This window comes from Hibiscus syriacus, unplaced genomic scaffold (genome assembly GCF_006381635.1).
Source record: "Hibiscus syriacus cultivar Baekdansim isolate YM2019G1 unplaced genomic scaffold, ASM638163v2 tig00111837_pilon, whole genome shotgun sequence".
In the NCBI taxonomy this organism is placed as follows: Eukaryota; Viridiplantae; Streptophyta; class Magnoliopsida; order Malvales; family Malvaceae; genus Hibiscus; species Hibiscus syriacus.
The window spans coordinates 1,490,409-1,516,283 of NW_024063194.1; the positions used below are offsets into that span (position 1 = coordinate 1,490,409).

At 31.9% G+C, this 25,875-nt stretch overlaps 1 protein-coding gene and 1 pseudogene across 1 annotated transcript; both read right to left on the reverse strand.

The window, feature by feature from the left end:
- Nucleotides 1-4,117: 4,117 nt before the first annotated feature.
- On the reverse strand, nt 4,118-4,867 carry LOC120171922. Its single transcript, XM_039179528.1, has one exon. It carries the CDS (start codon nt 4,865-4,867, stop codon nt 4,118-4,120), a length of 750 nt encoding a protein of 249 aa, XP_039035459.1.
- Nucleotides 4,868-7,608: 2,741 nt separating this feature from the next.
- Nucleotides 7,609-9,680, reverse strand: LOC120171774 (annotated as a pseudogene).
- Between the last annotated feature and the right edge of the window lie 16,195 nt (nt 9,681-25,875).

The following is a 25,875-nucleotide window of genomic DNA, read 5'->3' on the forward strand; positions in this document are numbered from 1 at the left end:
ATTTTATGTTATGAATGAATGAATTTAACCTATTTATGATTATATATGACTCTCATAAGCTTTAAATAATGTTTGATGGTCTTAGAGTGACTTAGGAGTTAAATTGGAGTGACATTTTCATGAAATATGGTATTTCTCGATTTGAGTATTTATACTGAATAAACATATAGATATTATCTTCATATAGACAACAAAAGGGGTTTTTGACTGGGTAGTATCGATACTCAGTTCATATAGTATCGATATTATTCTTAGGGTATAGATACTCAAGGTATGGTGTTAGTACCATCGCTATGTTGCAAATTCTATTAGCAAAATTTGATATTGGTACTCAGGGTTGTATTGATCCTAAAGGAATAAATACTGATATTATAAATAGGAGTATCAGCACTAGGTTTAACTGTCCAAACATCAAATGCAAATTTAATATCGATACTCCACATTGGGGTATTGATACTATAGGTTTTCCCAAAACATTGAATGTGAAAATAATATCGATAATATAGGGCTTAATATCAATACCATCAGACTGAAATAGGCAAGAAGCTTCATTTTAGTTTAAGGGTTGGAGACTAGGTTTAGGGTTGTTAACACCTCTTAATAAGTGTGAAAGTGAAAACATTGATTAAATGTGTGATAAGCATAAGAATATTATAAAATAAGATGCCATAAGACTTATGTATTTATTTGACACTCGAGAAACAATAAGGGCACCCAAATTACTTGTATATATGACGATAATCTCAAATATATGAAAAATAACTGGATATACTCTAATTCATTTCTAAGGCACTTTTGTTTAGTGCTAAGGCACTTTAGTACATTGGTAAAGCACTTTAGATTCTACCCAATGTTGTTGTGATGTTATATAACCCCAAACTACTCCACGATGCTCTGATGTGATTGTATTCTATACGCATTTTATTGTTTCAAGTCTATACGTCTTTTCTTACTTATTTGGTGATTGTATGTAGTATATTAGAGTTATTTTCGTGACACTGATCATGTGAGCGCAACATTTAGATATTCACTACAAGAAATTTTTATTGTTTTAACAAAATTATTTACCATTAAAAGTAATAAATTTGTCACGATATATTTATTCTAATCAATTTTATTTGTTTTCATGTTTGTTAGAACAACCTTGTCATGTAAAATATATTGTGACAAAATTGTGTTCGTTACCATTGTATAGTATTAATTGTAACAATGAAATTTCGTTACTATAATTAACTTATCACAATAAAATATTTGTCACAATCAATTAGCTATTTCATCACGAGTACATTTTGTCATAACTAACTTATTTTTTTGGTACATAAAGAGGTAATATAACAGACTATTGTCTCAACTTTCCTGTGCCATTCTTGTCAGCTTCCAACAGCTCAAGGAGTTCATCTAGAGGCCCCTACAAAATAGAGATTTCTTCTTCTTGAAACAATGCGTGATTTGCCAGCTTATCGGTGATTTTGTCTCCTTTACGCCAGATGTGGCGGACTTCTACAACCCAACCTTCCTTTAACATATTTATGCAGTCTTTTACTAGCTCGTTATCTGATATTTCTTCCATCTTTTCACCTTTCAAACAATATACCACCCATTTCGCATCCATCTCAAGGATCACATTTCTTAATCCCAGATTTTTTGCTAACATTAGACCCTGATGAGCTACCCAGATTTCAGCAGCCTAGCTACTCACGTTTCCCAATTGCATCATGAATCCACAGTTCCAGTCGCCATTGCTATCCCGATGCAGGCCACCTGCAGCAGGTAAGCCTGTATTAGCTTTAAAAACACCATCAGTATTAAGAATCCATTTACCCTCAGCCGGTTTTTCCCATTTAACCCAATATGGATCATTTGCCATCCTTCTCTGAGAGGCTGGTCAGGCTTTTTCTAAATCATTGGTGAATTGCTTTGTATAATTTATCACTTTAAACGGTTCAACTCTCCCTTCTTTGAATACTCTTTCGTTTCTATTATTCCATAATCCTCAAATGGCTACTAAGAATAAAGGACCCCATTCTAATCCATCAATCCCGACTTTCTTTGAGAGACAGCTTCTTTTCAGCCATTTTTTAAATTCCATCGATTCGAATTGGTTGTCATGTTGCATTGCTTTTAGCTCATCCCAGACCCTTCTTGCTATGGGACATCCTCGAAGGATATGGTTTATAGATTTTACTTCGTTTTGACATTCTTTACAATTTGAATCATGTGTCATGCTTTTCTTGTTTCTGATTTCATTTGTATTAAGCTTGTCCAGGTAAGAAAGCCAAGCTGAGTTGAACGTGAACATCCCGTCTTTAGAAAAACCCCAAATAATCTTATCCCTCTCCCTGATGATCGGACAGAATTGGTATCGAGATTTTAGAATCTCCTTCCTAGTTTCTTCAAAAATTAAATGTTGAATTCCTTGGATATCCCATGATCTATCCTCATCTATGTATCTAGCAACCTCTTCATTTCTACTAGGATTATCCATGAGAGGGTATATATTCTTCAACGGTTCTTTTCCGACCCACTAGTCTGGCCAGAATTTAACTTGTGTGCCCGACCTGATTTGCCACTTACAACCTTTTTTAAGTAATTTTCTCAAGCTTAGAAGACCCCTCCAGGTGGAAGAACAATTTGCTCTTGTTCCTATCTCTAGGAATTCTCTATCTTTAAGATATTTTCCTGTGAAAACTTTGCACCAACGATTATCTTGTTTAGTAAGTAATTTCCAGCTATTCTTAGCCATTAGAGCATAGTTCATGTCTCTAGTTTTACGTAGGCCAAGTCCTCCCATCTTCTTTGATCGATAGACTTTTTCCCAGCTAACTAAATGATTATGCGCATACTTAGTGTCTCCTCCCCACAGGAAATTAGCACTTAAACTGTCCAGCTTTTTACTGACAGCCACTGGAAGCATCGCTGTTTGCATTGTATGGATTGGGATAGCATTTGACACTGCTTGGATAAGAGTTCTTCTACCAGCCATGGATAATAATCGTCCTTTCCATCCCGCTAATTTCCTCATGACTTTGTCTATAAGAGGAGCATAAGTTCCTGCGTTTACCCTCTTATGGATTATTGGAACTCCCAAATAGGTTCCCAAATCATCCGTAAGGGAAATACCTAACAAGTCACTTAAGTCTCTAACCATATTTGAGTTAATATTTGGGGAGATAAAAACTTTTGATTTTTGTAAGTTCACCTCAACCCCAGCTACTCAGCTGAAATCATGTATACAACTTCAAATATTATTCATTTGATCAGCTTTAGCTTCTGCAAACAATAAAAGATCGTCAGCAAAAAAAACAAATGACTTAGTTTAACTCCTCCTCTTGACCACTTAAAGGATTTCCTTAAATCCCTTTCTTCCCTCTCCAAAATTATATGAGAAAGTCTTTCCATGATTAGAATAAAAAGATATGGTGAAAGCGGAACAATGATGATCTTTATAAGTTTATCAGAAAAATTAAAGTCCTGTAAAGTTCTCTTAAGAAATTCCCAGCTGACATTATTGTATGCCTTCTGAAGATCTATCTTTGCTATAACAACACCTTTTCTACCTTTTAAATTCATCATGGAACGAACTGCTTCCTAAACAATCAGAATATTATCCGCCGTACTTCTTCCTTTAAGAAAGCTATTCTGATATGGGCTGATTAGCCTTTGCAGTAAAGGACACATACGATGAACAATGATCTTGGAAAAAAATATATAGGACGTATTCAATAAACTTATAGGGCAAAACTGAGTAATGTTGTCCGCAGCAGTCTTCTTCGGAATAAGCACCAAAAAAGTCTTCAAAATTTTAACATCCATCCTTTCAAGCTCTAAAGACGTATTAACAAAGTCACATATAGTATCCTTAACGGTGTTCCAGTTTTGTTTATAAAAAATAGGTTGAATGCCATCGAGTCCCGGAGCTTTTAATTCATTCATGGAGAATAAGGCTTCTCTAACTTCATGCATAGAGGCATTTCTGCTTAATTCGGTCTTATGGTCTTCGCTTAATTTGGGAATGAATCTGTCATAATCAGTTGAGAGTTGTTCATACTCTTTTCCAGCAAACAACTCCTTATAGTACATGTATACGTGATTGCAAAGAGTTTTGCTTATCAGTAATCTAATCATTTCCTATGTATAAGCCCACTGTTTTATTATATCTTCGCCTCACCATTGTTGTAAGGTGGAAAAACTTAGTATTTCTTTCACCTTTCAACATCCAGTCCAGCCTTGCTTTTTGAAACCAAAGAATTTCCTCTTGATTTAACACCAGTTGGTATTCAGCTTCGAGGGCCTTTTCCAACTCTTGAAGATAAGCTGAATATAAATACTTTGAGGGTCTTTGAATACCTTGAATACGTTTCATCAACGTTTTCTTACGTTTAAAAATGTTGCCAAACCTATTTTCCTTCCATTCAATAATGGCATTCTTTGTTTCTTCCACCGCATTGACAAGAGAATCCTTCTTCTTATCCCATGCTAAACTAAAGACAGCCTTGAATTCTTCATGAGTAAGCCACGCTGCTTCAAATCTAAATGGGCGTTTTTCTCTGTCAACTGGAATTCCCAAGTCAGTGTTAACAAGGATCAGATTGTGGTCCGAATATACTCTATTCAGCGTAATCACTCTGAGATTTAGAAAGAGATCCACCATATCCACATTCTGAAGCAAACGATCGAGCCTTTCCTGAAGCGTAACTCTCCCATGTATGTGTCTAGTCCAAGTAAACTTAATGCCCACATACCCAGCATCCATCAGATTACACATACTCCAACATTCCCGAAACTTTAAGATGCGTTCCATGCAATCAGAGTTGTTATCCACACGTTCATCAATCGTAGCAAAATCATTGAAATCTCCCACCACCATCCACGGTTGATTTTATATTCAAAGAATAATTACAAAAGTTCTCCCAAAACTCGTCTTTTTTGTTCGAATGAGGTTGAACATAGAAAGTGGAGAGCAACCACCTCTTATCATTTTCTTGGATTTCAGCATTAATAGTTTGATCAGTATGATGACGAATTATAATATCATGTTGATTTGTGTTCCACAAGAGAATTAGCCCTCCCCGGAGGCCTTGAGCCGGAACCTAAAAATGAGTATTGAATTTCATCTTTTTCTATAGCACAGAACCAACTCCTGCCTTAGCCTTAGTTTCCAGAAGACAAATGATGGAAGGGTTTTCATCCCGAATCAATTCCTTACAATTTCTAACAAAATCGTTATTCCCTACTCCTCGACAATTCTAAGAGATAAGCTTCATTTAGAATTTTTTATTGTTATTGTTTGCCTCAATGGTCGTATGCTCATTTAACATATCAGTTTGCTCCTGGTCGACTGGTTCAGCTTCCATTTCCAACGCATTTTGGCTATCTACTTTATTCGGAGCATTTTCTATGTCCATTAGGTTCTGTCCCTGTTTACCGGTAATCTCCTCATTTTCTATAATTTGCTCCAATTCAGCAATTTGGTTACCTTCCCATCCAAACTTGCTCTCTTGGATCTTTCCTTGATCGTCTTTTTTCCCATTTGAATTAGGAGTCTGGGATTTTCCGTTTGTTGCCTTAACATTTTCTTCACTTGAGTTTCCTGCCAAGTTGCTCATTCTATTTCTATTATTACAATCTTCACGTTGTGAGGACTTCATATTTTTTGTTAATCCTCCAGGGACATTACTGTTATCGTTTCTTTCTTGACTTTGGTTATTTTCTTCCTTTCCCTTGTCCAAATCTTCATCGCTATGTTTCTCCAGATTTGCAAATATGTTGTTTCTACTTGGTTCTTTGTTTCTTCTTCTTTGATTCTTAGGATTAAATTTTGATCCACGTTGTCTTCTTTGGACCAGCATCCAGGGTCCACATCTATCTTTACCCTCTTCCTCTTCTTCCTGTTGAATTTCCTTTATTCTCACTTCTTCTTGCCTTTCTTGTTGAACTTTATTCTGTGATTTGCTATTGACTTTCCTAGCAACAGGAGGCTCATTATGATTTTCCAGACAATCAGTTGCTCTATGAGCTACAACACCACAGTTGAAGCAGATAGCGTGCAATCCCTCATATTCAATGTTATACACCTTGTTTCCTATGCACACTTTTGACAGAAAAGGAGTATTTAAATCAATTTCCACACATATTCTAGCAAAACGCCCTCTTGTTGACCAGGCTGTATGAAAATCAATTTTCAGAGGCTTTCCAACCAAACTTTTCATATTGCATAGAGAACTTTCCTCAAAGTAATCAATTGGGAGACCAGGGATATGAATCTAGACCGCTGTAGAGGGAATACTTGCATTTGATGCCACAAAGTTAGGACGTCGTCGTTAGACTGTGATATAGTGATCTAATATCTTCCATGGGCCTTCCATAAGAACCTTCGTTCTATCAACCATATTCTGAAAATTAATAGCATAAAACCCATGGCCAAGATCGATGCATTCAAGCTCACCTTCCAATTTCCATAAATTTGTCACTCTGCTAACGATGGTTTTGCATGCCACCGTTTTACCCAAAATCTTGATAATAAGCGCCTTTCTTCATGGCTTCCTAAGTTTTTCTTTTAATTATTGGGGGATCTTGATCGTCGGAATATCATCCCCTTGGCCTTCTTCCTCTTCGTCCGAATCCTCGATTTCAACTTCCATCGAGATGTTAGCATTTTCCAGTAGAATGGACAGGCTTATTACCTTGTCTCTCCATGATCTTCTCAGAACCTCCTCATCCGAAACTCTGTCATAAAAAAGTAAATTTCGTCACAATTAAGTTAAATTATAATATCAAACAAAAAAAAATGTTTTTGTGACAAAAAGACATATTACAACAAAATTTATTTTCTCACTACTTTTATTTCGTCACTAAATATTTTTTATAACTTTTACTATAACTTAATAATTTTGTTATAATTTGTTATTGTGAAAGAATATTATTTGTCACAATTTTTTATAATGAGAAAATAATATTTGTTATAAATTGTTATTTTGATTAAATAAATGTCACAATTTTTTATTTTGACAAAATATTAGGACGAAAACTAAATTTAACGTGTTATTCTGACTAAATCATTTTGTTACAATTTGTTATTGTGAAAGAATATTACTTATCACAAAATTTTATGATGATAAATTAATATTTGTTATAAATTATTATTTTGATTAAATAAAATTTTCAGAATTTTTTAATTTTACAAAATATTGACAAAATAAATTTGGCATAAATTTTTCTTATGGCTAAATTTACTATGTTATTGTTACAAAAAGAACCTCTATTTAGTTTCAAATTTATTTAGTTACTATCGAAAATATTTAGTTTAGGTACTAAACACGTAATTTACCCGTGAAAATAATAATTTAGTGCCCAAAATAGAAACTAAATAATCATGTTTACTAAAATAATTCACAAATCCAATAAATATTTATCAACCTTACTTGGATCGAATAAAATCAAACTCAAGTTTTAAAAACGAGATCGAATTTCAAACCCAATTTTTTTATAATGGCAAGTTCAATCGAACGTTTTACTATATCGAGAAATATAAATAAATAAAGGCAGTGGCATCATAGTTGCATGCATATGAAACACTAAGCAGTTCAGCATTGCAACGACTTCAAAAATAGAAAAATCTCAGGCATATTAATCCGTTGTTTACTACCAAAAATCATAGATGATCCAGAAAAATAACTACGATTTTACCAAAGAAATTGTCCTATGATCACTTAATCCTTGTGTTGCTAAACAACTTCAACTGCCCCGTGTTGTTCACCGTAATCCTACAGGAAAAAGAACAATAAAATCCCCAAACTCTTAACGGAAGAACATACATTGTACATTATCTGAATCAATCTAAATCGAAGAAACAAATACATTTTTAAGAAAACTAGATTGTACTTCGATGTATATATGCATACCTTCACAACTACGCAGGAGCAAACAGCAACCTTCTGTGCCTTCCCCTCGGAGTCTATCTTACATAACTGTATGCAAAGATGAAGCATAATCAACATTCACAACAATGGTAGTTACTTTCGATTTTCCGCTCAAAATAATTTGAACGTAAACGAGAAATGAAATCTCACTTACACCGGCCCACTCTCCGAGAGTTTTAGAACTCAGGGCATGTAGCAATTTAACATTGTGATCGGCACAAAGCGCTTTGACCAGCTTAACATAATCTGGTTGGTCACAATCATCGGTTATAATGCAAAGCTGTGCATTGTGCTTTTCGATTGCCTTGGCGGCTTATTGTAAGCCGCGTGCAAGAACACCGTGAGCTTGCGACTTCCTCACCACATGGGGCAAGGCCGAGTATAAAAATACCTGCATCGAGAAAATCATGTAATAGTCAGCCAGCATCCAAGAGTATATCCAATTAGCAGCATGTTTCCCTCAACACTTAAAGAGCATAACTCTAGACAGTCATAGAATGAGCAAAAATTAATGTGTCGACAATTCGCCTTGGTGTAATTAAAACAACTAGCCTTGATGCAATTCAAAACTCACTGAAATAACTTTACAGTTCTACATGAGACGAAAAATTCGGCTAGAACCAACAACAATCAGAGAAATAAAAGCAATGGCCTGTTAACAACCCAACTATTGGTGGAGGGAACCATTAGAATTGCAGTGTGAAACAGAAAAATCCCAGTTGATAAAACATAAAGAATAAATCAGGATTTGTTCTCAGGATACATTTGTTATTGTACATAGAGCACATCCGGTGATTATCCCTACCAATTTCAATTTCTTATATAGTTTAAAGTATTTAATTTTTAATTTTTATTGTTAATCTATTTTCATCTTTCTAAAATTTATAAGTTCGTACTTAACATAAAATTATGGTCTAAAATAAAATTCTGCTGCCATGAGCATATTAGACTTTGAACGAGATGGATTACTTCTATAATAAACCAAGAATAATAAAGATGGGGGAAATTCAATCCAATCAACGAAATCATGGAGTAATCAACTAAGCAGAGCGATACAACTGCCATCAAATCACAATCAGATCCATTTTCAGACAAATTAGAAGCAGGGAGTAATAAGCAACTATGTATACAAAAGCAAAACCATAACCGAAACATGATCAATTTTAAAGAAAAGGGAAAAATACAAAACAGGGGAAACAAAGGGAAAATTTTTATTTGGGGAATTGTCTTCTTCGAAATCATAGTTGGGAGGAGAGTAAACAATGGCAGCAACCATAGATCCGGGAAGCACGACGTACTTGGCTAAAGCAGCTAGTTTTGCGACCAATGGCTCTCCTTTAAATCAACGAAATCATGGAGTAATCAACTAAGCAGAGCGATACAACTGCCATCAAATCACAATCAGATCCATTTTCAGACAACAATTAGAAGCCAGGGAGTAATTAAGCAACTATGTATACAAAAGCAAAACCATAACCGAAAACATGATCAATTTTAAAGAAAAGGGAAAAATACAAACCAAGGGAAACAAAAGGGAAAATTTTTTATTTGGGGGAATTGTCCTTCTTCGAAGAATCATAGTTGGGAGGAGAGTAAACAATGGCAGCAACCATAGATCCGGGAAGCACGACGTACTTGGCTAAAGCAGCTAGTTTTGCGACCAATGGCTCTCCCTTTAGCAACGACATTTTTTCCGTTTCTTCAAAGTTCTCCGTTGGCTGATCTTGTGATTATTTTCTGACGGTTATGATTCCTAGACACAGTCTCTGTCGCCCTACTTGTAGTGTTCGGGTTCGGGTCGGTTCTGCCTAATCCAAATAACCAAAACCACCTCCATGGGTAGGTTTTCTTTGGTCTTTAATCTGATATTGGATTGGGTTGTTTTGTTGGGCCTTTTATCGGTTCAAAATTTCTTCCATTTATAACCCGATTTGGTTTATGACCCGGTTTACTCGAAATCAAGTTCAACTCGTTAATTATCAAATCAAAATAAAATAAGTAAACAAACTCCTTAAATACATCAATTGAAAATAAAAATAATAAGAAAATAAAAATAATTTTCAAATTAATCAAGTATGGAATTAAAAGAATTTATGACTTACCATGTAAGTAAATCCTATCAAAATCATTAATGACTAAACAACGTCTGATCGAAAAGCGAGAAAATATAAAATTAATACGTTTGTGAACAGCTCAATCCACACAGAAAACGAAATGGTAAGTATAACATTTTTTTTTATATATATTTATGTTTAATGTAAAATTTAAGTTGGTAATGTAATTAGATATTAATATTTACTGATATAGTTTAATATTAAATATTTTATATATAATTAAATATCTATTTTTCTCATACATGATTACATTTTTAATTACATATATTCACTAATTTATATTTATAATTTTAATAATATATTATACATTTACAAGTTAAGCATTAAAATTGTACTATTTAGTTATCTAGTTACACTAAGAATATTAAATAATATATGTATATATGCCTAATTAAAAAAATGTAAGAATATTTGAGTTCTACGAACAGAGATGAGCGCTGCTAACGACTAGTGTCAGTAATTTAATTTATAAAAATTTAAAATTTAAAGAACTCAACGTATAATTATAAATTAGTTAAAAATTTAAAGATAAATTATTTAAAATAAATGGTAAACTATATCAAAAGGACGATAAATTTAGTTTGCTTTAAATTTAATATCATAAATTATTGCTTGAGTTATTCAATTTTTTAGAAACAAAAATTTTGTTATAAATTTTGTTTTGTTATAAATATAGAATACGTCACAACTTTTAAAATTAAAATAAAAAGTTCAATTTTGGGCCATTATACATGACACTATTTGATTTAAGGGTTAAGTTTATTTTAATTTCATTAAAATTATGACCAAATTGATGTGATAATTTTTTCTATAAATTATAATTATAAAAATTGTCAATATAACTTTTGAAACAAAAAAGTGGAGAAAAATAGTTATGACAATATATGCTATCACTATAGCTAAAATTTATATCTACAAATATAATTTGTCATAAAAACGTGAATATCATTATTTTTTGTGACAATGTTTTTTTGTAATAATTATTAATACTTATAGTTTCAAAATTTGTCAATATATGACTTTTTTGGGGCAAAATATATGGAGTGAAATCTTACTGATAATATATTTTGTCACTATAATTAAAACATATAATGACAAACACTATTTTTTACTAAAAATTTGAATCTCATTATTTGTTGTGACAACTTTTTGTGTAACAATAATTATAGCTTATAGTTACAAATCATGTCACTTTATGATTTTGTTTTTGTACACAAAATAGTAGATAATCATTTATGACTATACATTTTGTCACTATAATTAAAATATATAATCACAAACAAAATTTTTCACAACAAATCTAAATCTCATTATTTGTTGTGACAATTTTGATGTCATAGTTACGAAAACTTTTAGTTACAAAATTTGTCACTATATGCCTTTAATTTGGTGTCAAAAAAATGGAGGGAAACATTTGTGACAAAAATTCGTAATAAAATTTATTTTGTCATCATATGTTACACATGTTTGTAATTGTGACAAATTATTATGACGGTTTTAGCTTTTGTCATAATTGTATATCTTTTTTTAATCTAATGCGACGATTATTTATTTTGTCACCGAAAAGCTACTAATAGTGACAAAATTAAATTTTTCAGAATAGTAGAAATTTCTTGTAGTGATTGTTCCATTCGTTGGTATTTATGTGCTAGTTAGAGGAGCTTATCACTAAATTGAGGATTTCAAATTCGGTTGAGCTATCATATTACACATCGAGTATTATAGTGGGCACGTGTTTTATAGATCTTATATATGTTTGAGTTATCTTTTTTGATAAACTCAATGTATTTTGGCATGAATTCTTGGGAGCTCCCCATTTTGTAAACTCTATTGTTTTTACTTTGAAGTATAGCTTTTATGGATGTTTGATGGGAATGTATATTTATTTACAAAAAATGGTTAGCCACCTCAGTAGTTTCGTGTAACGCCTAGATCATTCGAGTTTGGAACCAATTCAAATTTAGATGTTATAAATTATGTTATGTGTCATAGGTATTAAAGTGTTACGAAATTAAAGTGTAGATATCATAAGTTCTATTTATAATTTGATGAAAGTAGAATTATAAATACTCTAAAGACTGACCTAATATTTAGTTTATATAAAGAGGTAGTGACCCTCAAAAAATAGATTAACTTGTATTATTATTATCCCACGAGTGAGGTTTTACGGTAAGAGAAAATCTATTTTCTTGGGAGTTGACAACTAATGAAATACTCAAATTTGAACCTATAAATTAGTTCATGTACGCTTCTCTATCTAATATTTTATTTTTGTTGATTTGATACGATTAGATCATGATTAAATTTTCATATATATTATGATTTGGTTTTATAAAATGATATCAAAACCTCGTGATGTTTAATCACTGATATTAAATTTATCTTTTATAATTTTTTATTGATTTGGTAATAGAAATGATTGCTCATATGCATTTTGTAACTTTCATTGGGGATTTCTAATTGATTATTTAGGATCTAATAATTTATATCATTTTAAAATATCACGAAATTTTCAATTGAGAATATCACCGATTGAGGACTAATTATGGGATTCAAAATTATAGGATTCACGACTAAATATTTAGAAGTAATTATGTTTCCTTCTATTGGTTAATCGATCAGGATTTCAATTTTGTTTAATTAATTAAATGAAAATTTGATTCAAGGTTTTTTGGTTGAATTCGTTAGGTTTTATGTCACGATTGTCGGTGTTCGATTTCCATACGAACTGAATTCTCTGTCTATATTCATTCAATTGCTTCAGTGTGTTTATATTAGTTAAAGTTTTGGATTCATCTGCTACTTTGTCAATACATATAATTTGCAACTATTTTCTTCTCTCATTAATTTTGGTCATGACTTAAACTTTGAGATATAATTGATTAATAAAAAACTAAATTTAATTATATATTATTAAGTAAATTATGCGTTTAGTATCTAAATTATTATTTTTTGTCCTATAACACCCCATTGATGGATCCATCACCGAATACGAGTAAGAAATGTCACATGAACTTTATAAAACATTTCTTATCAGAGATCAATAAAACTTTGTTATTTTAAAACCATTCATTTCCAAAATAATAAACCTTGAACTCTTGAATCGCGTAAAACCAAATCCAATTTTTCTAAATTCAAATGTAATCCATTTTCAAGCATCAACCTATCAGTTTATAACTATATCTTATAATAAACAAAAATGCTTAAACTAAAATTCATATTAATGTCAATTTAAACTAGTTTACCAAAATATGAACCTGCAATCCATTTTTATAACTATTATAACTATGTACTATTCATTAAAACCAACGAATAAACTTTTACAAATCCGTTTAAAACATGGTCGTACTAAGACACCATTAACACACACACATATGTCAACTAGAAAATCAAAATATATAGGTAAGATGTCATTACTAATACCAAAGATGTGGTCCTTGATGGTAGATGCCAAAATACTCCCTACTCCACTAGATACCTTTTTCCTACACGTGAAAAATCACTTAGTAAGACATTTTCCATAAATTAAAGTAAATAATATCAATATATATAAAATATCACATTTTTCACAATATAGAAAATATCATATAATAATATGTGATAATATAAATCTGACTCATATCAAAGTCATTTCCTTATAAGAATAACATAAAAATCAACAATTCATATGTAAAATATTTAATGTCAAATCAATGTATTCGATGAAAATTTTCTTTCAATCAAATCAGTTAAACATACACTTTTCAATTTCATTCAAATCATAGTCCAATGTAAATAATTAAGAATGTAAGGTATGTGAGTTAGACGAGTACACACAAATTACACGTTTAGTATTATACCCCAAATATCGGGTCAATGATTATAGTGGAAGGATTTAAATTTTTGGTGGGTTAATTTGAATAAATTGAAAAGTACATGGATTTATTTAGGAAATTGTGTTTAAGACTTATTATTAAGAAGGAAATAATGCACGGGCATTATGGTCTTTTAGAAAGAAATGAATTTAATATTCATTCTTAAGTGATATTTATTAACTGTTGTATAATGGAAAAAGGTTAAGTCTGGAAAGTAGTTCTCTACTCTTCTTCTTCTTCTTCTTCTCGTCCCCGTACTTCCCATAGCAAAGGTAAGGTTTCTTCAAGTTGGTTTTTCCTTTCGTTTTTGGGTTGGTTTTGAAACCTTAAATGATATAGAGGCTTAAGTAAAGTTCAAGGATGATTAAAACTAAGAGATTAGTAATTTATTAGAGATTTAATAAAATGAGTTTTTAAGTGATTTGATGAAATATGGTCAGTTATTGAAGTTTAAAGGCATTTTTTACTTGTCAAAGAAATAAATAAGAGATTTGGAGCTTTAAAAGTGATTAAAAACATGTTTGAAATTTGGGTGTGAATTTTAGTTTTAAGTGTTCTTTGGAGAGTTTGGATGTTATAAGGAGATTTATAGATGTAAGTTAGTTGAGTTAAGTGGTCATGAGTTTGATGGTATGGTTGGAGATAAGATTAAGAGATTTAGGTGAAATTTGGGTAAAAATCGAAGTGAAATACGTAAAATCTGGGTAAGGGTATCGATATTGGAAGAATAATACCGATAATATAGGGTTAAATTTGAGGAAAGAGGATGAATACGATGAACACTATCGATAGTGATGCAAAAAGTATCGATATTGATGTGGATGTATCGATACCAAGAGGAAGGAATTAATACTATAATGGAAAAATGGATTCCAGAATGCAAAAACAGCATCGATACTAAAGTGAGTATCGATACCATAGAAGAGAAGTATCGATACTGTAGGAAAGGTACTGATACTATTCAGTCTGAAATTTTAAGTTAGGAAGAATTTTAATAGAATTCGAAAATAATAGTACTTTTGAGTATTATTATTTTGTATAAATGTTAAACATTATACTAATATTTGTATTGTATGTGTGATTATGGATGCTTGTGTAGATCGTAATCAAGCTCATGAGTCAAGGAAACAGAAAGGCAAGAATAAAGTAGCATAATAGTCAGACATCATTAAGGCATAATAGTGAGGCATACCAGGTGAGTGCATTATTATGTACTTACATGAGACAAGGATGACTTGCGATAATTAAACCTCGAATGTTTTGATAAAAGTATATTTTAAAGTATTTTGATATATTTTCATAATGTTTATAGAAATGATTTTATGAATAATTTTAGAGTATGGACTATTCTAAAATGAATGGATGAACTTTTATATTGTTTTAACATCTATTGATGTTTTAGAAATAAATGTTTAATCTGTGAATTTGACTTGAAAGGGCCATTGTATGTGCATTAAGAGTCATATGTGCATTTCGACATACTTTGTATACGAAGGTTATCAATCGATTTTGTTTAATTCATATGTTCCATTTTTTGTATCAGTATTATTTTTGCTTTCGATACTAGGTGTGCAACGATGGTATTCATAATGAGTTTGAGAATTACCATTTCAACATACATTTGTGTATGAAGGTTATCGATCAATTTTGTTTTAATGCATATTTTGCATTTTCGTATCAATATTGTATACTTTCAGCACTATGTATGCACCCATGGTATTCATAATAAGTTTATAAATTACCATTTCGACACTATGTATGCATCCATGGAATTCGTAATGAGTTTGTGAATTTCCATTTTGGCACTTAGGTGCAACTCATGTACATTGCATTTTCATTCAACATACATTGGGAAAATAAAAGGATAATTTGGAAAATAATGACTGATAGGTATGCTGGGCATACTAAATGTTATTTCGCAGGTTATGTGAAAGAATCTTGGTTTACGAAGCCAATTTTATGTATTATTATGATTTATACGATTCAATTCGTATTTTGATATTTTTTGATATACTCATGTTTTGATTTCACATAAATTGTATTATTATGCTTCATTAAGTAAATACTTATCATGTGTTGGTTTCATGGGTAGGTAATAGAAAACAAGCAGAGTAAGGAGTGCAGCAGATACCATCAATTAAAGGTTACCTCATCAGTAACTATATGACAAATATGTCTTCTTTTGATATTATTATATGGCATGTAATAGAATTATGATGATGCTCTGGAACGTATGGGATTTTTGAAGATTGTAATATTTAACATGTTAGAACTTTAAGAATATTTTATATACTAAAAAGTAATGAATGTTTTATGATTATTATATTAAAATGTTTTATTTATAGAAACAAAAATTTTATTGGTTATAAATACGAAAATGTTTTAAAGTCATATGACACTTGTGACTTGTGTATGAAAACATATATGGGAAATGGGTGTTACATTTATTGGTATTAGAGCCAGAGATTTAGCCAATTCTCGGCCTAAATCTAGAATATTTTACTTTTAAAAAAGGGTTTACATGCCATTAAGATGTCAAGGTTACTGATATGGTGTCGTTAGAATATGATTGATGCCACTCCTTACTAAATTGAGTTGTTATCATTATGTATGTTCTATTAGATGTCGGAATCTACAAATTCGCGGAGAGCGACTGAACAAGAAGTTAGAGAAGGGTTGGGTAGCAAGAGCAATGAAGCTAATAGTGAGCATCCGATCTAGTCTGAAAACGCTAGTACACCAGTACATCAGGGTATGTCACTGCCATAGTTTGTAGCTTTTATGTAGGCTCTAGACGCAATATTGACTTGATTTTGACCTTGTCCACCTCCCCCTACTCCTACAGCACCACTGATATTGATCCCAAAAGAGCTGAAAAGTTTGTGAGCTCTTGAGTTCTGGGGAGAATAGGATGAAGGTCCTATAGATGCTGATTTATGGCTAAATGACATTAAGGTGATGATGGAAAGTCTTCACTGCTCAGATTTTGAAAAGCTGGGCAGAGCTGTATCTTTACTTCAAGGATGAACTCAAGTGTGGTGGACAAGTACTACGATGTATGCACCACCAGAGCAAGTGACTTGGCAGTTCTTTCAGGATGAATTTAAGAACAAGTACGTCGGTGAGCAGTTTAGGTGGTGATGCTGCTAAAGTTTCTTAATTTGAAACATTGTGATCGAGCAATACATGAGTACGAGGCTGTGTATAACAAGATGATTCATTTTTCTATTGAAGTAGTTCCCAATGACAAAACTCGACATGATTGGTTCATTAAGGGACTGAGGCCTAAGTTGAAAGAGATGATGTTGGCTTTAAACTTGCCTAGCCTGCAAGAAGTTATAAACCGAGCAAAGGCCATTGAAAGAGCTCAAGAGGAGACTCTAGCAGTGGAGCAGGGTATGCATATGGGAAAATGAGTTGGAACATCTTCAACTTCCTATCATACTAAGAGAGTCAAGGGTTGGAGTTCTCGATACAATAATATAGATGGTTCTGCTGTAGCTTCGTATAAGAATAAGCAATCACAGTATTTTGTTGCTGGCTCATGTAGAGCATATGGATAAAGAACTACTCCATGTCACACTTGTGGCAAATTTCATCGTTGAGTATATAGATTGCTCAGTGGAACTTGTTTCCAGTGTGGTGAAACTGATAACTATACTCGAAATTTCCCTAATAAATCTGGGGAGAAATCAGTGCAAACTGAGAGATTAGTAACAACATCTAATATAAATGGAGGAAGAGGTAGATTCAGAGGAAAATCTAAGTCAATCCTACGACTAGAGACTCGAGTGTAGCTAGAATTTATAATATTAAGACTAATAAGGATCTGGATGACCTGGAGATTTTAACAGGTACATTCCATCTTTTTGATGAACATGTGTTTGTCTTGGTTGACCCTAGATCTACACACTCTTATATTAGTACAGAGTTGATTAGAGCTATAGAAATTCTTTTAGAACCAATCTTTAGTGAGATGATAGTGGTAAACCCTATGGGTCATAGTGCATGGGTAACTCGGGTATGTAGAAAATGCATGATAAAGATTCAAGGGGTTGTGTTCTCGGCAAACTTGATGGAATTGCCTTTCGATGAGTTTGAAATTATTTTGGGTAGGAATTGGTTGTCTCCACATCATGGATGGGTTGATTGTCTCAAGAAGCGATTATTTTTTAAGGATGTGGAAGGCTCATAAATCATAGTAATCAGTAAAAAAGAGAAATAACCTTTCAATGTAATATCAACAATGATTGCAAAGAAAATGATGTTGAAAGGATGTATAGATTTTATGGCTAACATGATAGACACTCGAATATCAGAAGTGAGATTAGATGATATTCCAACAGTTCGGGAGTTTTCAGATGTTTTTTTAGAATAATTATCGGGTTTACCTCCCGACCGTGAGGTGGAATTTAATATTGATGTTTACCAAGGTACTAAACATGTTTCTATGGCTCCATATCGAATGGCTCCAACTGAGTTAGAGAATTAAAGGCCCACTTGTAGGAGATGCTCGATAAGGATTTATCAGACCCAATGTTTTACCTTTGGGAGCACCTGTGTTTTTTGTGAAAAAGAATGATGGGTCTATGCGATTATGCATAGATTATTGACAGTTAAATAAGGTAACAATAAAGAATAAGTATCATCTTCCGAGGATTGATGATATGTTCGATCAAATGAAAGGTGAACCAGTGTTCTTTTAGATAGATCTTCGATCAGGATATCACCAATTAAAGATTCAAGAGGAGGATATTTCAAAGACAACTTTTCTTACTCGGTATGACATTACGAATTTGTGGTGATGCCATTCGGTTTGACTAATGCTCATGTAGCATTTATGGATTTGATGAACCGAGTTTTTCAACTTTACCTAGACCAATTTGTGGTGGTGTTTATCGATGATATTTTGGTGTATTCAAAGTCAAGAAAGGAGCATGATGCTCATCTTTGTGTTGTTCTTCAAAATCTTCGAGAGAATAAGTTGTATGGAAAACTGTCCAAATGTGAATTCTAGTTAGCAGAGATTGATTTCCTTGGCCATATAGTCTCTGTAGAAGGCAAAAGAGTAGATCCAAAAAAGATTCAAGCTATAGTGGATTGAAAACCCCAAAGACTTTTTTTGAAGTTTAGAGTTTCTTGGGGCTTGCTGGTTATTATCGAAGGTTCGTGAAGAAATTTTCAATGTTAGCTTCACCGCTAACTAAATTGTTAAGGAAAGATGTGCCTTTTGTTTTGATGGAAAAATACCAAGAAAGTTTGGAAATGGTAAAGAGGATTGTAACAGAGGCACCAGTGCTTGTACAACCTGAGTCGGGTAAAGACTATGTAGTTTTTGTGATGCATCTCATAATGGATTGAGATGTGTGCTTATGCAAGAAGGGAAAGTTGTGTCCTATGCCTCAAGACAACTGAAGACTCACGAGAGAAATTACCCGACACATGACTTAGAATTAGCAGCAGTCGTGTTTACTTTCAAGATTTGGTGTCATTATATTATGGTGAGCGGTGTCATATTTATACATATCACAAAAGTCTAAAGTACTTGCTAACTCAAAAAGAACTGAACTTATGGCAGATAAGATGGATTGAGCTTTTAAAAGATTATAATGTGATCATCGGTTATCCTCTCGGTAAGGCTAATGTGGTAGCTGATGCATTTACCCGAAAGGCTTTTGTAGCTTTACGAGCTTTGGATGCATGTATATCATTAAAAGAAGATGGTGCCTTGATTGTTGAGCTTATGTTAAAGCCGATGTTGTTAGATCGGATAAAAGAGTTGCAAGGAAAAGATGAAAAATGTTTGGTAAGAATTGCACAAGTAGAAAAAGGAGAGACCAAAGACTTCGAAACTAGGACTGATGAATGTTTATATTATCTTGGAAGACTTTGCATTCCAAATAATGAAGAACTGTGGAAAAAATATTCTCTCCGAGGCACATTATAGTCCTTTGACTATGCACCCAGGCGAAAATAAGATGTATCAGGATATAAAGAGTTGTTATTAGTGGCATGGTATTAAAAGGGCTATATCAGAGTTTGTTATAAAATATCTGACACGTTAGCAAGTGAAAGCTGAACATCAAGCATCTTTTGGATTGCTGCAACCGGTATCCATTCTTGAGTGGAAGTAGGAACAAATTACAATGGATTTTGTTTCGGGGCTACCTTTGACACCCAATAAAAAGGACTTAATATAGGTAAATATGGACAGATTGACCAAGACAGCTCACTTTATTCCAATTTGTATAGATTACTCAATGGATAAATATGCAGAGCTGTACATAAAAGAGATAGTTTAGCTGTATGGAGTGCATATATCGATAGTGTCTGATCTAGATCCAAGGTTTACTTTAAGATTTTGTAATTCTTTGCACGAGGCATTGGGCACTCGATTGAATTTTAGTACAACTTTTCTTCCGCAGGCTGAGGGGTAGTCAGAGTGAACTATCTAGATATTGGAGGATATGCTAAGAGCATGTGTGATTGAATTCAAAGGTTTTTGGGAAAGATATTTTCCTTTAGACTAATTTACTTATAATAACAGGTACTAATCGAGTGTTATGATGTCCCCGTATAAAGCATTGTATGGGAGAAAGTACCAAACACCATTAAATTGGTTTGAGATAAAAGATCGAGATCTAGTTGGCCCTGATTTAATAAAAGATATGGAAGATCAAGTGAAAGTTATCCATGATAATCTTAAGACAGCTTCCAATCGAAAAAAGTCTTATGTTGATCTGAAGAGAAAATAGATTGAATATCAAGTGGGGGATAAGGTATTTATGAAAGTATCACCTTTGAAGAAAGTATTGTGGTTTGGGCGTAAAGGAAAGATGAGTTCGACATTTATTGGACCTTATGAAATTTTAAAAATGGTCGGACCAATAACTTATCAGTTAGCTTTGCCTCCCGATATGGAAAAGATCCATAATGTTTATCTTGCGTCGATGCTCATGAAGTACCTATTAGATCCATCGCATATTATTACACCAGAGGAAATAGAGATTCGACCATATTTGACTTACGAAAAAGAACCAATGCGTATATTAGCTTAAGAAAACAAAGAACTGCATAATAAGAAGATTCCTCTAGTTAAAGTGTTTTGGCAATATCATAAAATCAAGGAAGCTACTTGGGAATGAGCAGAGGACATGAGGAAGCAGTTTCCACACATCTTCACATCAATTACATCTTAAAATTCGAGGACAATTTTTTCTTAAGGGGGAGAATTGTAATACCCCACACATCAAGTTAATGATTAGAGTGAAAGGATTTAAATTTTTGGTGGGTTAATTTGAATAAATTGAAAAGTACATGGATTGATTTAGGAAATTGTGTTTAAGACTTATTATTAAGAAGGGAAAAATGGAGCGACATTATGGTCTTTTAAAAAGAAATGAATTTAATATTCATTCTTAAGTGATATTTATTAAGTGTCATATAATGGAAAAAGGCTAAGTCTGGAAAGTGATTCTCTACTCTTCTTCTTCTTGTCCCCGTACTTCCCATAGCAAAGGTAAGGCTTCTTCAAGTTGGTTTTTCCTTTCATTTTTGGGTAGGTTTTGAAACCTTAAGTCATATAGAGGCTTAATTAAAGTTAAAGGATGATTATAATTAAGATAATAGTGATTTATTTGAGATTTAATAAAATGGGGTTTTAAGTGACTTGATGAAATATGGTCAGTTATTGGAGTTTCAAGGAATTTTTGACTTATCAAAGAAATAAAAAAGAGATTTGGAGCCTTATAAGTGATTAAAAATATGCTTGAAATTTGTGTGTATTTTTAGTTTTAAGTGTTCTTTGGAGAGTTTAAATGTTATATAGAGATTTACGGATGTAAGTTACTTGGGTTAAGTGGTGATGAGTTTGATGGTATGGTTGGAGTAAGAGTAAGAGATTTAAGTGAAATTTAGGTAAAAATCGAAGTGAATTACGTAAAATTTGGGTACGTGTATCAGTACAGGAAGAACAATATCTATACTATAAGGTTAAATTTGATGAAAAAGGATGAACATGATGAACAATATCGATACCGATGCAAGAAGTATCGATCCTGATATAGAGGTATCGATACCAAGAGGAAGGTATTGATACTGTAATGGAAAAATGGATTCCATAATGCAAAAATGGTATCGATACTGAATTCGGTATCGATACCATAGAAGAGAAGTATCGATACCGTAGGAGAGGTACCGATACTATTTAGTCTAAAATTTTATGTTAGGATGAATTTTAATAGAATTAAAAAATAATAATACTTTTGAGTATTATTATTTTGTATAAATGTTAGACAGTATACTAACATTTTTATTGTATGAGTGATTATGGATGCTTGTGTAGATCATAATCAAGCTCCCGAGTCAAACAAACAGAAAGACAATGATAAAGTAGCAAAATAGTCGGACATCATTAAGGAATAATAGTGAGGCATACCAGGTGAGTGCATTATTATGTACTTATATGAGATGAGGATGACTTGAAAGGCCCATTGTATGTGCATTGAGAGTCATAAGTGCATTTCGACATACTTTGTATATGAAGGTTATCAATCGATTTTGTTTAATGCTTATGTTGCATTTTCGTATCAATACACTTTGTACTTTCGGTACTAGGTGTGCAACCATGGTATTCATAATGAGTTTGTGAATTACCATTATGACATACATTTGTGTATGAAGGTTATTAATCGATTTTCATTCAATTCATATGTTGCATTTTTGTATCAGTATTATGTGTACTTTCGACACTATGTGTGCACCCATGGTATTCATAATAAGTTTGTGAATTACCATTTTGACACTATGTGTGCATCCATGGAATTCATAATGTTTTTGTGAATTTCCATTTTGGCACTTCAACTCATGTACCTTGCATTCTCATTCAACATACATTGGGCAAATAAAAGGATAATTTGGAAAAATACTGATTGATAAGTATGTTGGGCATACTAAATATTGTTTCGTAGGTTTTGTGAAAGAATCTTGGTTTACCAAGCCAATTTTATGTATTATTATGATTTATACGATTTAATTTGTATTTTGATATTTTATGATTTACTCATGTTTTGATTTCACATAAAATGTATTATTATGCCTCATCATGTAAATACTTAATGTGTGTTGGTTTCACGCGTAGGTAATAGCAAACTAGCGGAGTAAAGAGTGCAGCGGATACCATCAATCATAGATTGCCTCATCAGTAATTGTATGACAAATATGTCTACTTTTAATATTATTATATGGCATGTAATAGAAATATGATGATGCTCTGGAACGTATGGGATTTATGAAGATTGCAATATTTAACATGTTAGATCTTTAAGAATATTTTACATACTAAAAATTAATGAACGTTTTATGATTATTATATTAAAATGTTTTATTTATAGAAACAAAATTTTAATGGTTTACAAATACGTAAATGTTTTGAAAGTCATGTGACACATGTCTTTGTGTACAAAAACGTGTATGGGAAATGAGTATTATATTTAGTGGAAGACATACGTATAGACACCGTAAACACAATATCAATGTACCAATAATCAAGAATATCATAATACCAAAATCACATTGTTTTATGTATTGTATTCTCAGGAGCACAATAGTACAAAAATCACATTATACTTTGTACATAATGCAACTACTAATACTCCACCTCTATGATATGCCAATTATACCAAAGACTCTTAATGTACATACAATGGGCATTTTCATTGGGATCAAATATCCTTCATTTATCAAATATATCCATCAATATAGATATATCAAAATATCATATATTAGTACAATGGAAAATTCATACCGAAATCATTCAAATTCCATTTAAAAAATATTATGAAAATATCATAATAATTTAAATCAATATCCTTTCCAAAATATTCAAGGTTGGCTCATCGCAATCCTTCCTTATATCATGTATAATAGTATAGATAAGAATGCACTCACTTTGTATACTTCACTATAAAACCTTAAAAAGTAATATAAGCTTCACTCCTTAACTTTCTCCTTAGCTTTGCCATTACTTCGATCTCAGTTTAACTCAGGGTCTACACATACATCATTTACAGCATACATACAATGAAAATCACATGTTAGTATCTTACCATTAGGTGCATAATAAGAAAAAAAATTCTAAAATTCTTTTTATGCTTATTTGATACTAAGTATATTTCATATGATCTAATCCATCCTTAAACACTTCAAAAGTCCAATAACACTTCATATCATAACTTAAAATTTCTCAATATCCAAATCAAAGTATAATTCATATAACAAATTCTAATTTTACAATTTATCATCAAAATGAGTACTTTCAAAATTTATCCTAATATTTCCTTAATTATCAAAGTGGTCTATTGTTATTTAACCTTAGATTCAATATTCTATCAACTCATTTAAGCATTCTACATCAAATTGTAAACAATTTCTTCATTAAACCTATCATTTCTACACATGACAAATTAGGCCATTAACCTTTCCATACTTCCATATTGACACAAACAACATTATAAAGCTTTTATAATCATCAGTTCATCATGCCAAACCCTAAAACAATGTTGAATAATTTTCCCTAAATTATTCACCATTCTCGGATATCATGTAGCATGTTAGACATGATCTTCAACTTGATTCAAGAATGAACCCTTCTTCCAAATATCATTTCTAAGTATTATAAATAATTCTAATATAAAAACCAAATCAAACTTCCAAGTTTATAAAAACCCTAAATGGTCAAAATCTTCTTAAATAATTTCTAGTGGATTTTTATAATATTTTAAGCTATGAAATGATTCAACAACATTTACAACATCATAATCAAGACTTAAAACATCAATCCTAACATCCCCTTCATCCACCCTAATCAAACACTTAAGGTTTTAAGAATGAAAAACATGAACTAATGGAATCAAGATAATTTATTGTAGATCAATTTTGTATTTCATGATTTCATCAAAATTACTAACCAAACGACTTGAAAAATCAAAAAGGAAATATTTTTCCCTTACATTATGGAGTTCACGACAAAGAGAATAAAATATTAGCAAAATTTTGAACATTATAATCCTTTAATTTGGGCCATTTGTTATCTTTTATGTTAAAATGAAAAAAAAATTCATTTTATTACAAAATCACTACATTATCGTTAAATTCATATGGTCATCATCATGCCATGAGACAAGTTCCTCATCCAAAGGCTATAATTAATACAATAAGTTACTAGATACCAAGGTTGCCCTTAAAAAATAAAAAAATGACAATCTTGCCATTTTCCATTCCACAACTTATATTTAACATGAAATGATCAACTTAAATCCAATGGTCCATATTAAATCTTATCATTGTAAGGCATCAAAATGAAACATTAACCATACCTTATCATCTAGCAAAGTATCTCAATATTCGTTTCGATCTGATTATTCGAATATTTCCCGAACTTTAAGGCTTTATAGTCTTTAATACTAATTTCGTTAAATAAATATGGGTAACATGAAAATGTCACTCTAGGGGTAAACAATTCATTTATGGGATTAAAATACCTATTTTTCAATAATTTCCATTTAGTATCTAAACTTTTCCCAAGTTTATACTTTGGTCACCAAACTTTTAATTTATTCATTTTGGTAATTGAGCAAAATTTTGGGGCATTACAATTCTCCACCTTAAGAAAATTTCTTCCTCAAATTTTTATACATAACTGATTCAAAAAGATGAGAATATTTCTCTCTCATCAGTTTTTTCATTTCCCATGTAGCTTCCTCGACTTTATGATTCCTGCAAATTACTTTGACTAGTGGATTATATTGTTCTGTAGTTCTTTGACTCCATATGCTATAATATTTATTGGTTCTTCTTCATAAGTCATATATGGATGAATTTCAATTTCATCTATAGTGATAACATGAAAAGGACTTTATCAATATATTTTAAGCATTGATACATGAAATGCATTATGAATTTTATCCATTTCTAGAGGCAAAGCTAATT

Coding starts and splice junctions, on each gene's coding strand:
- LOC120171922 (XM_039179528.1), bottom strand. CDS start 4,867: ATGGTGGTGGGAGATTTCAATGATTTTGCTACGATTGATGAACGTGTG.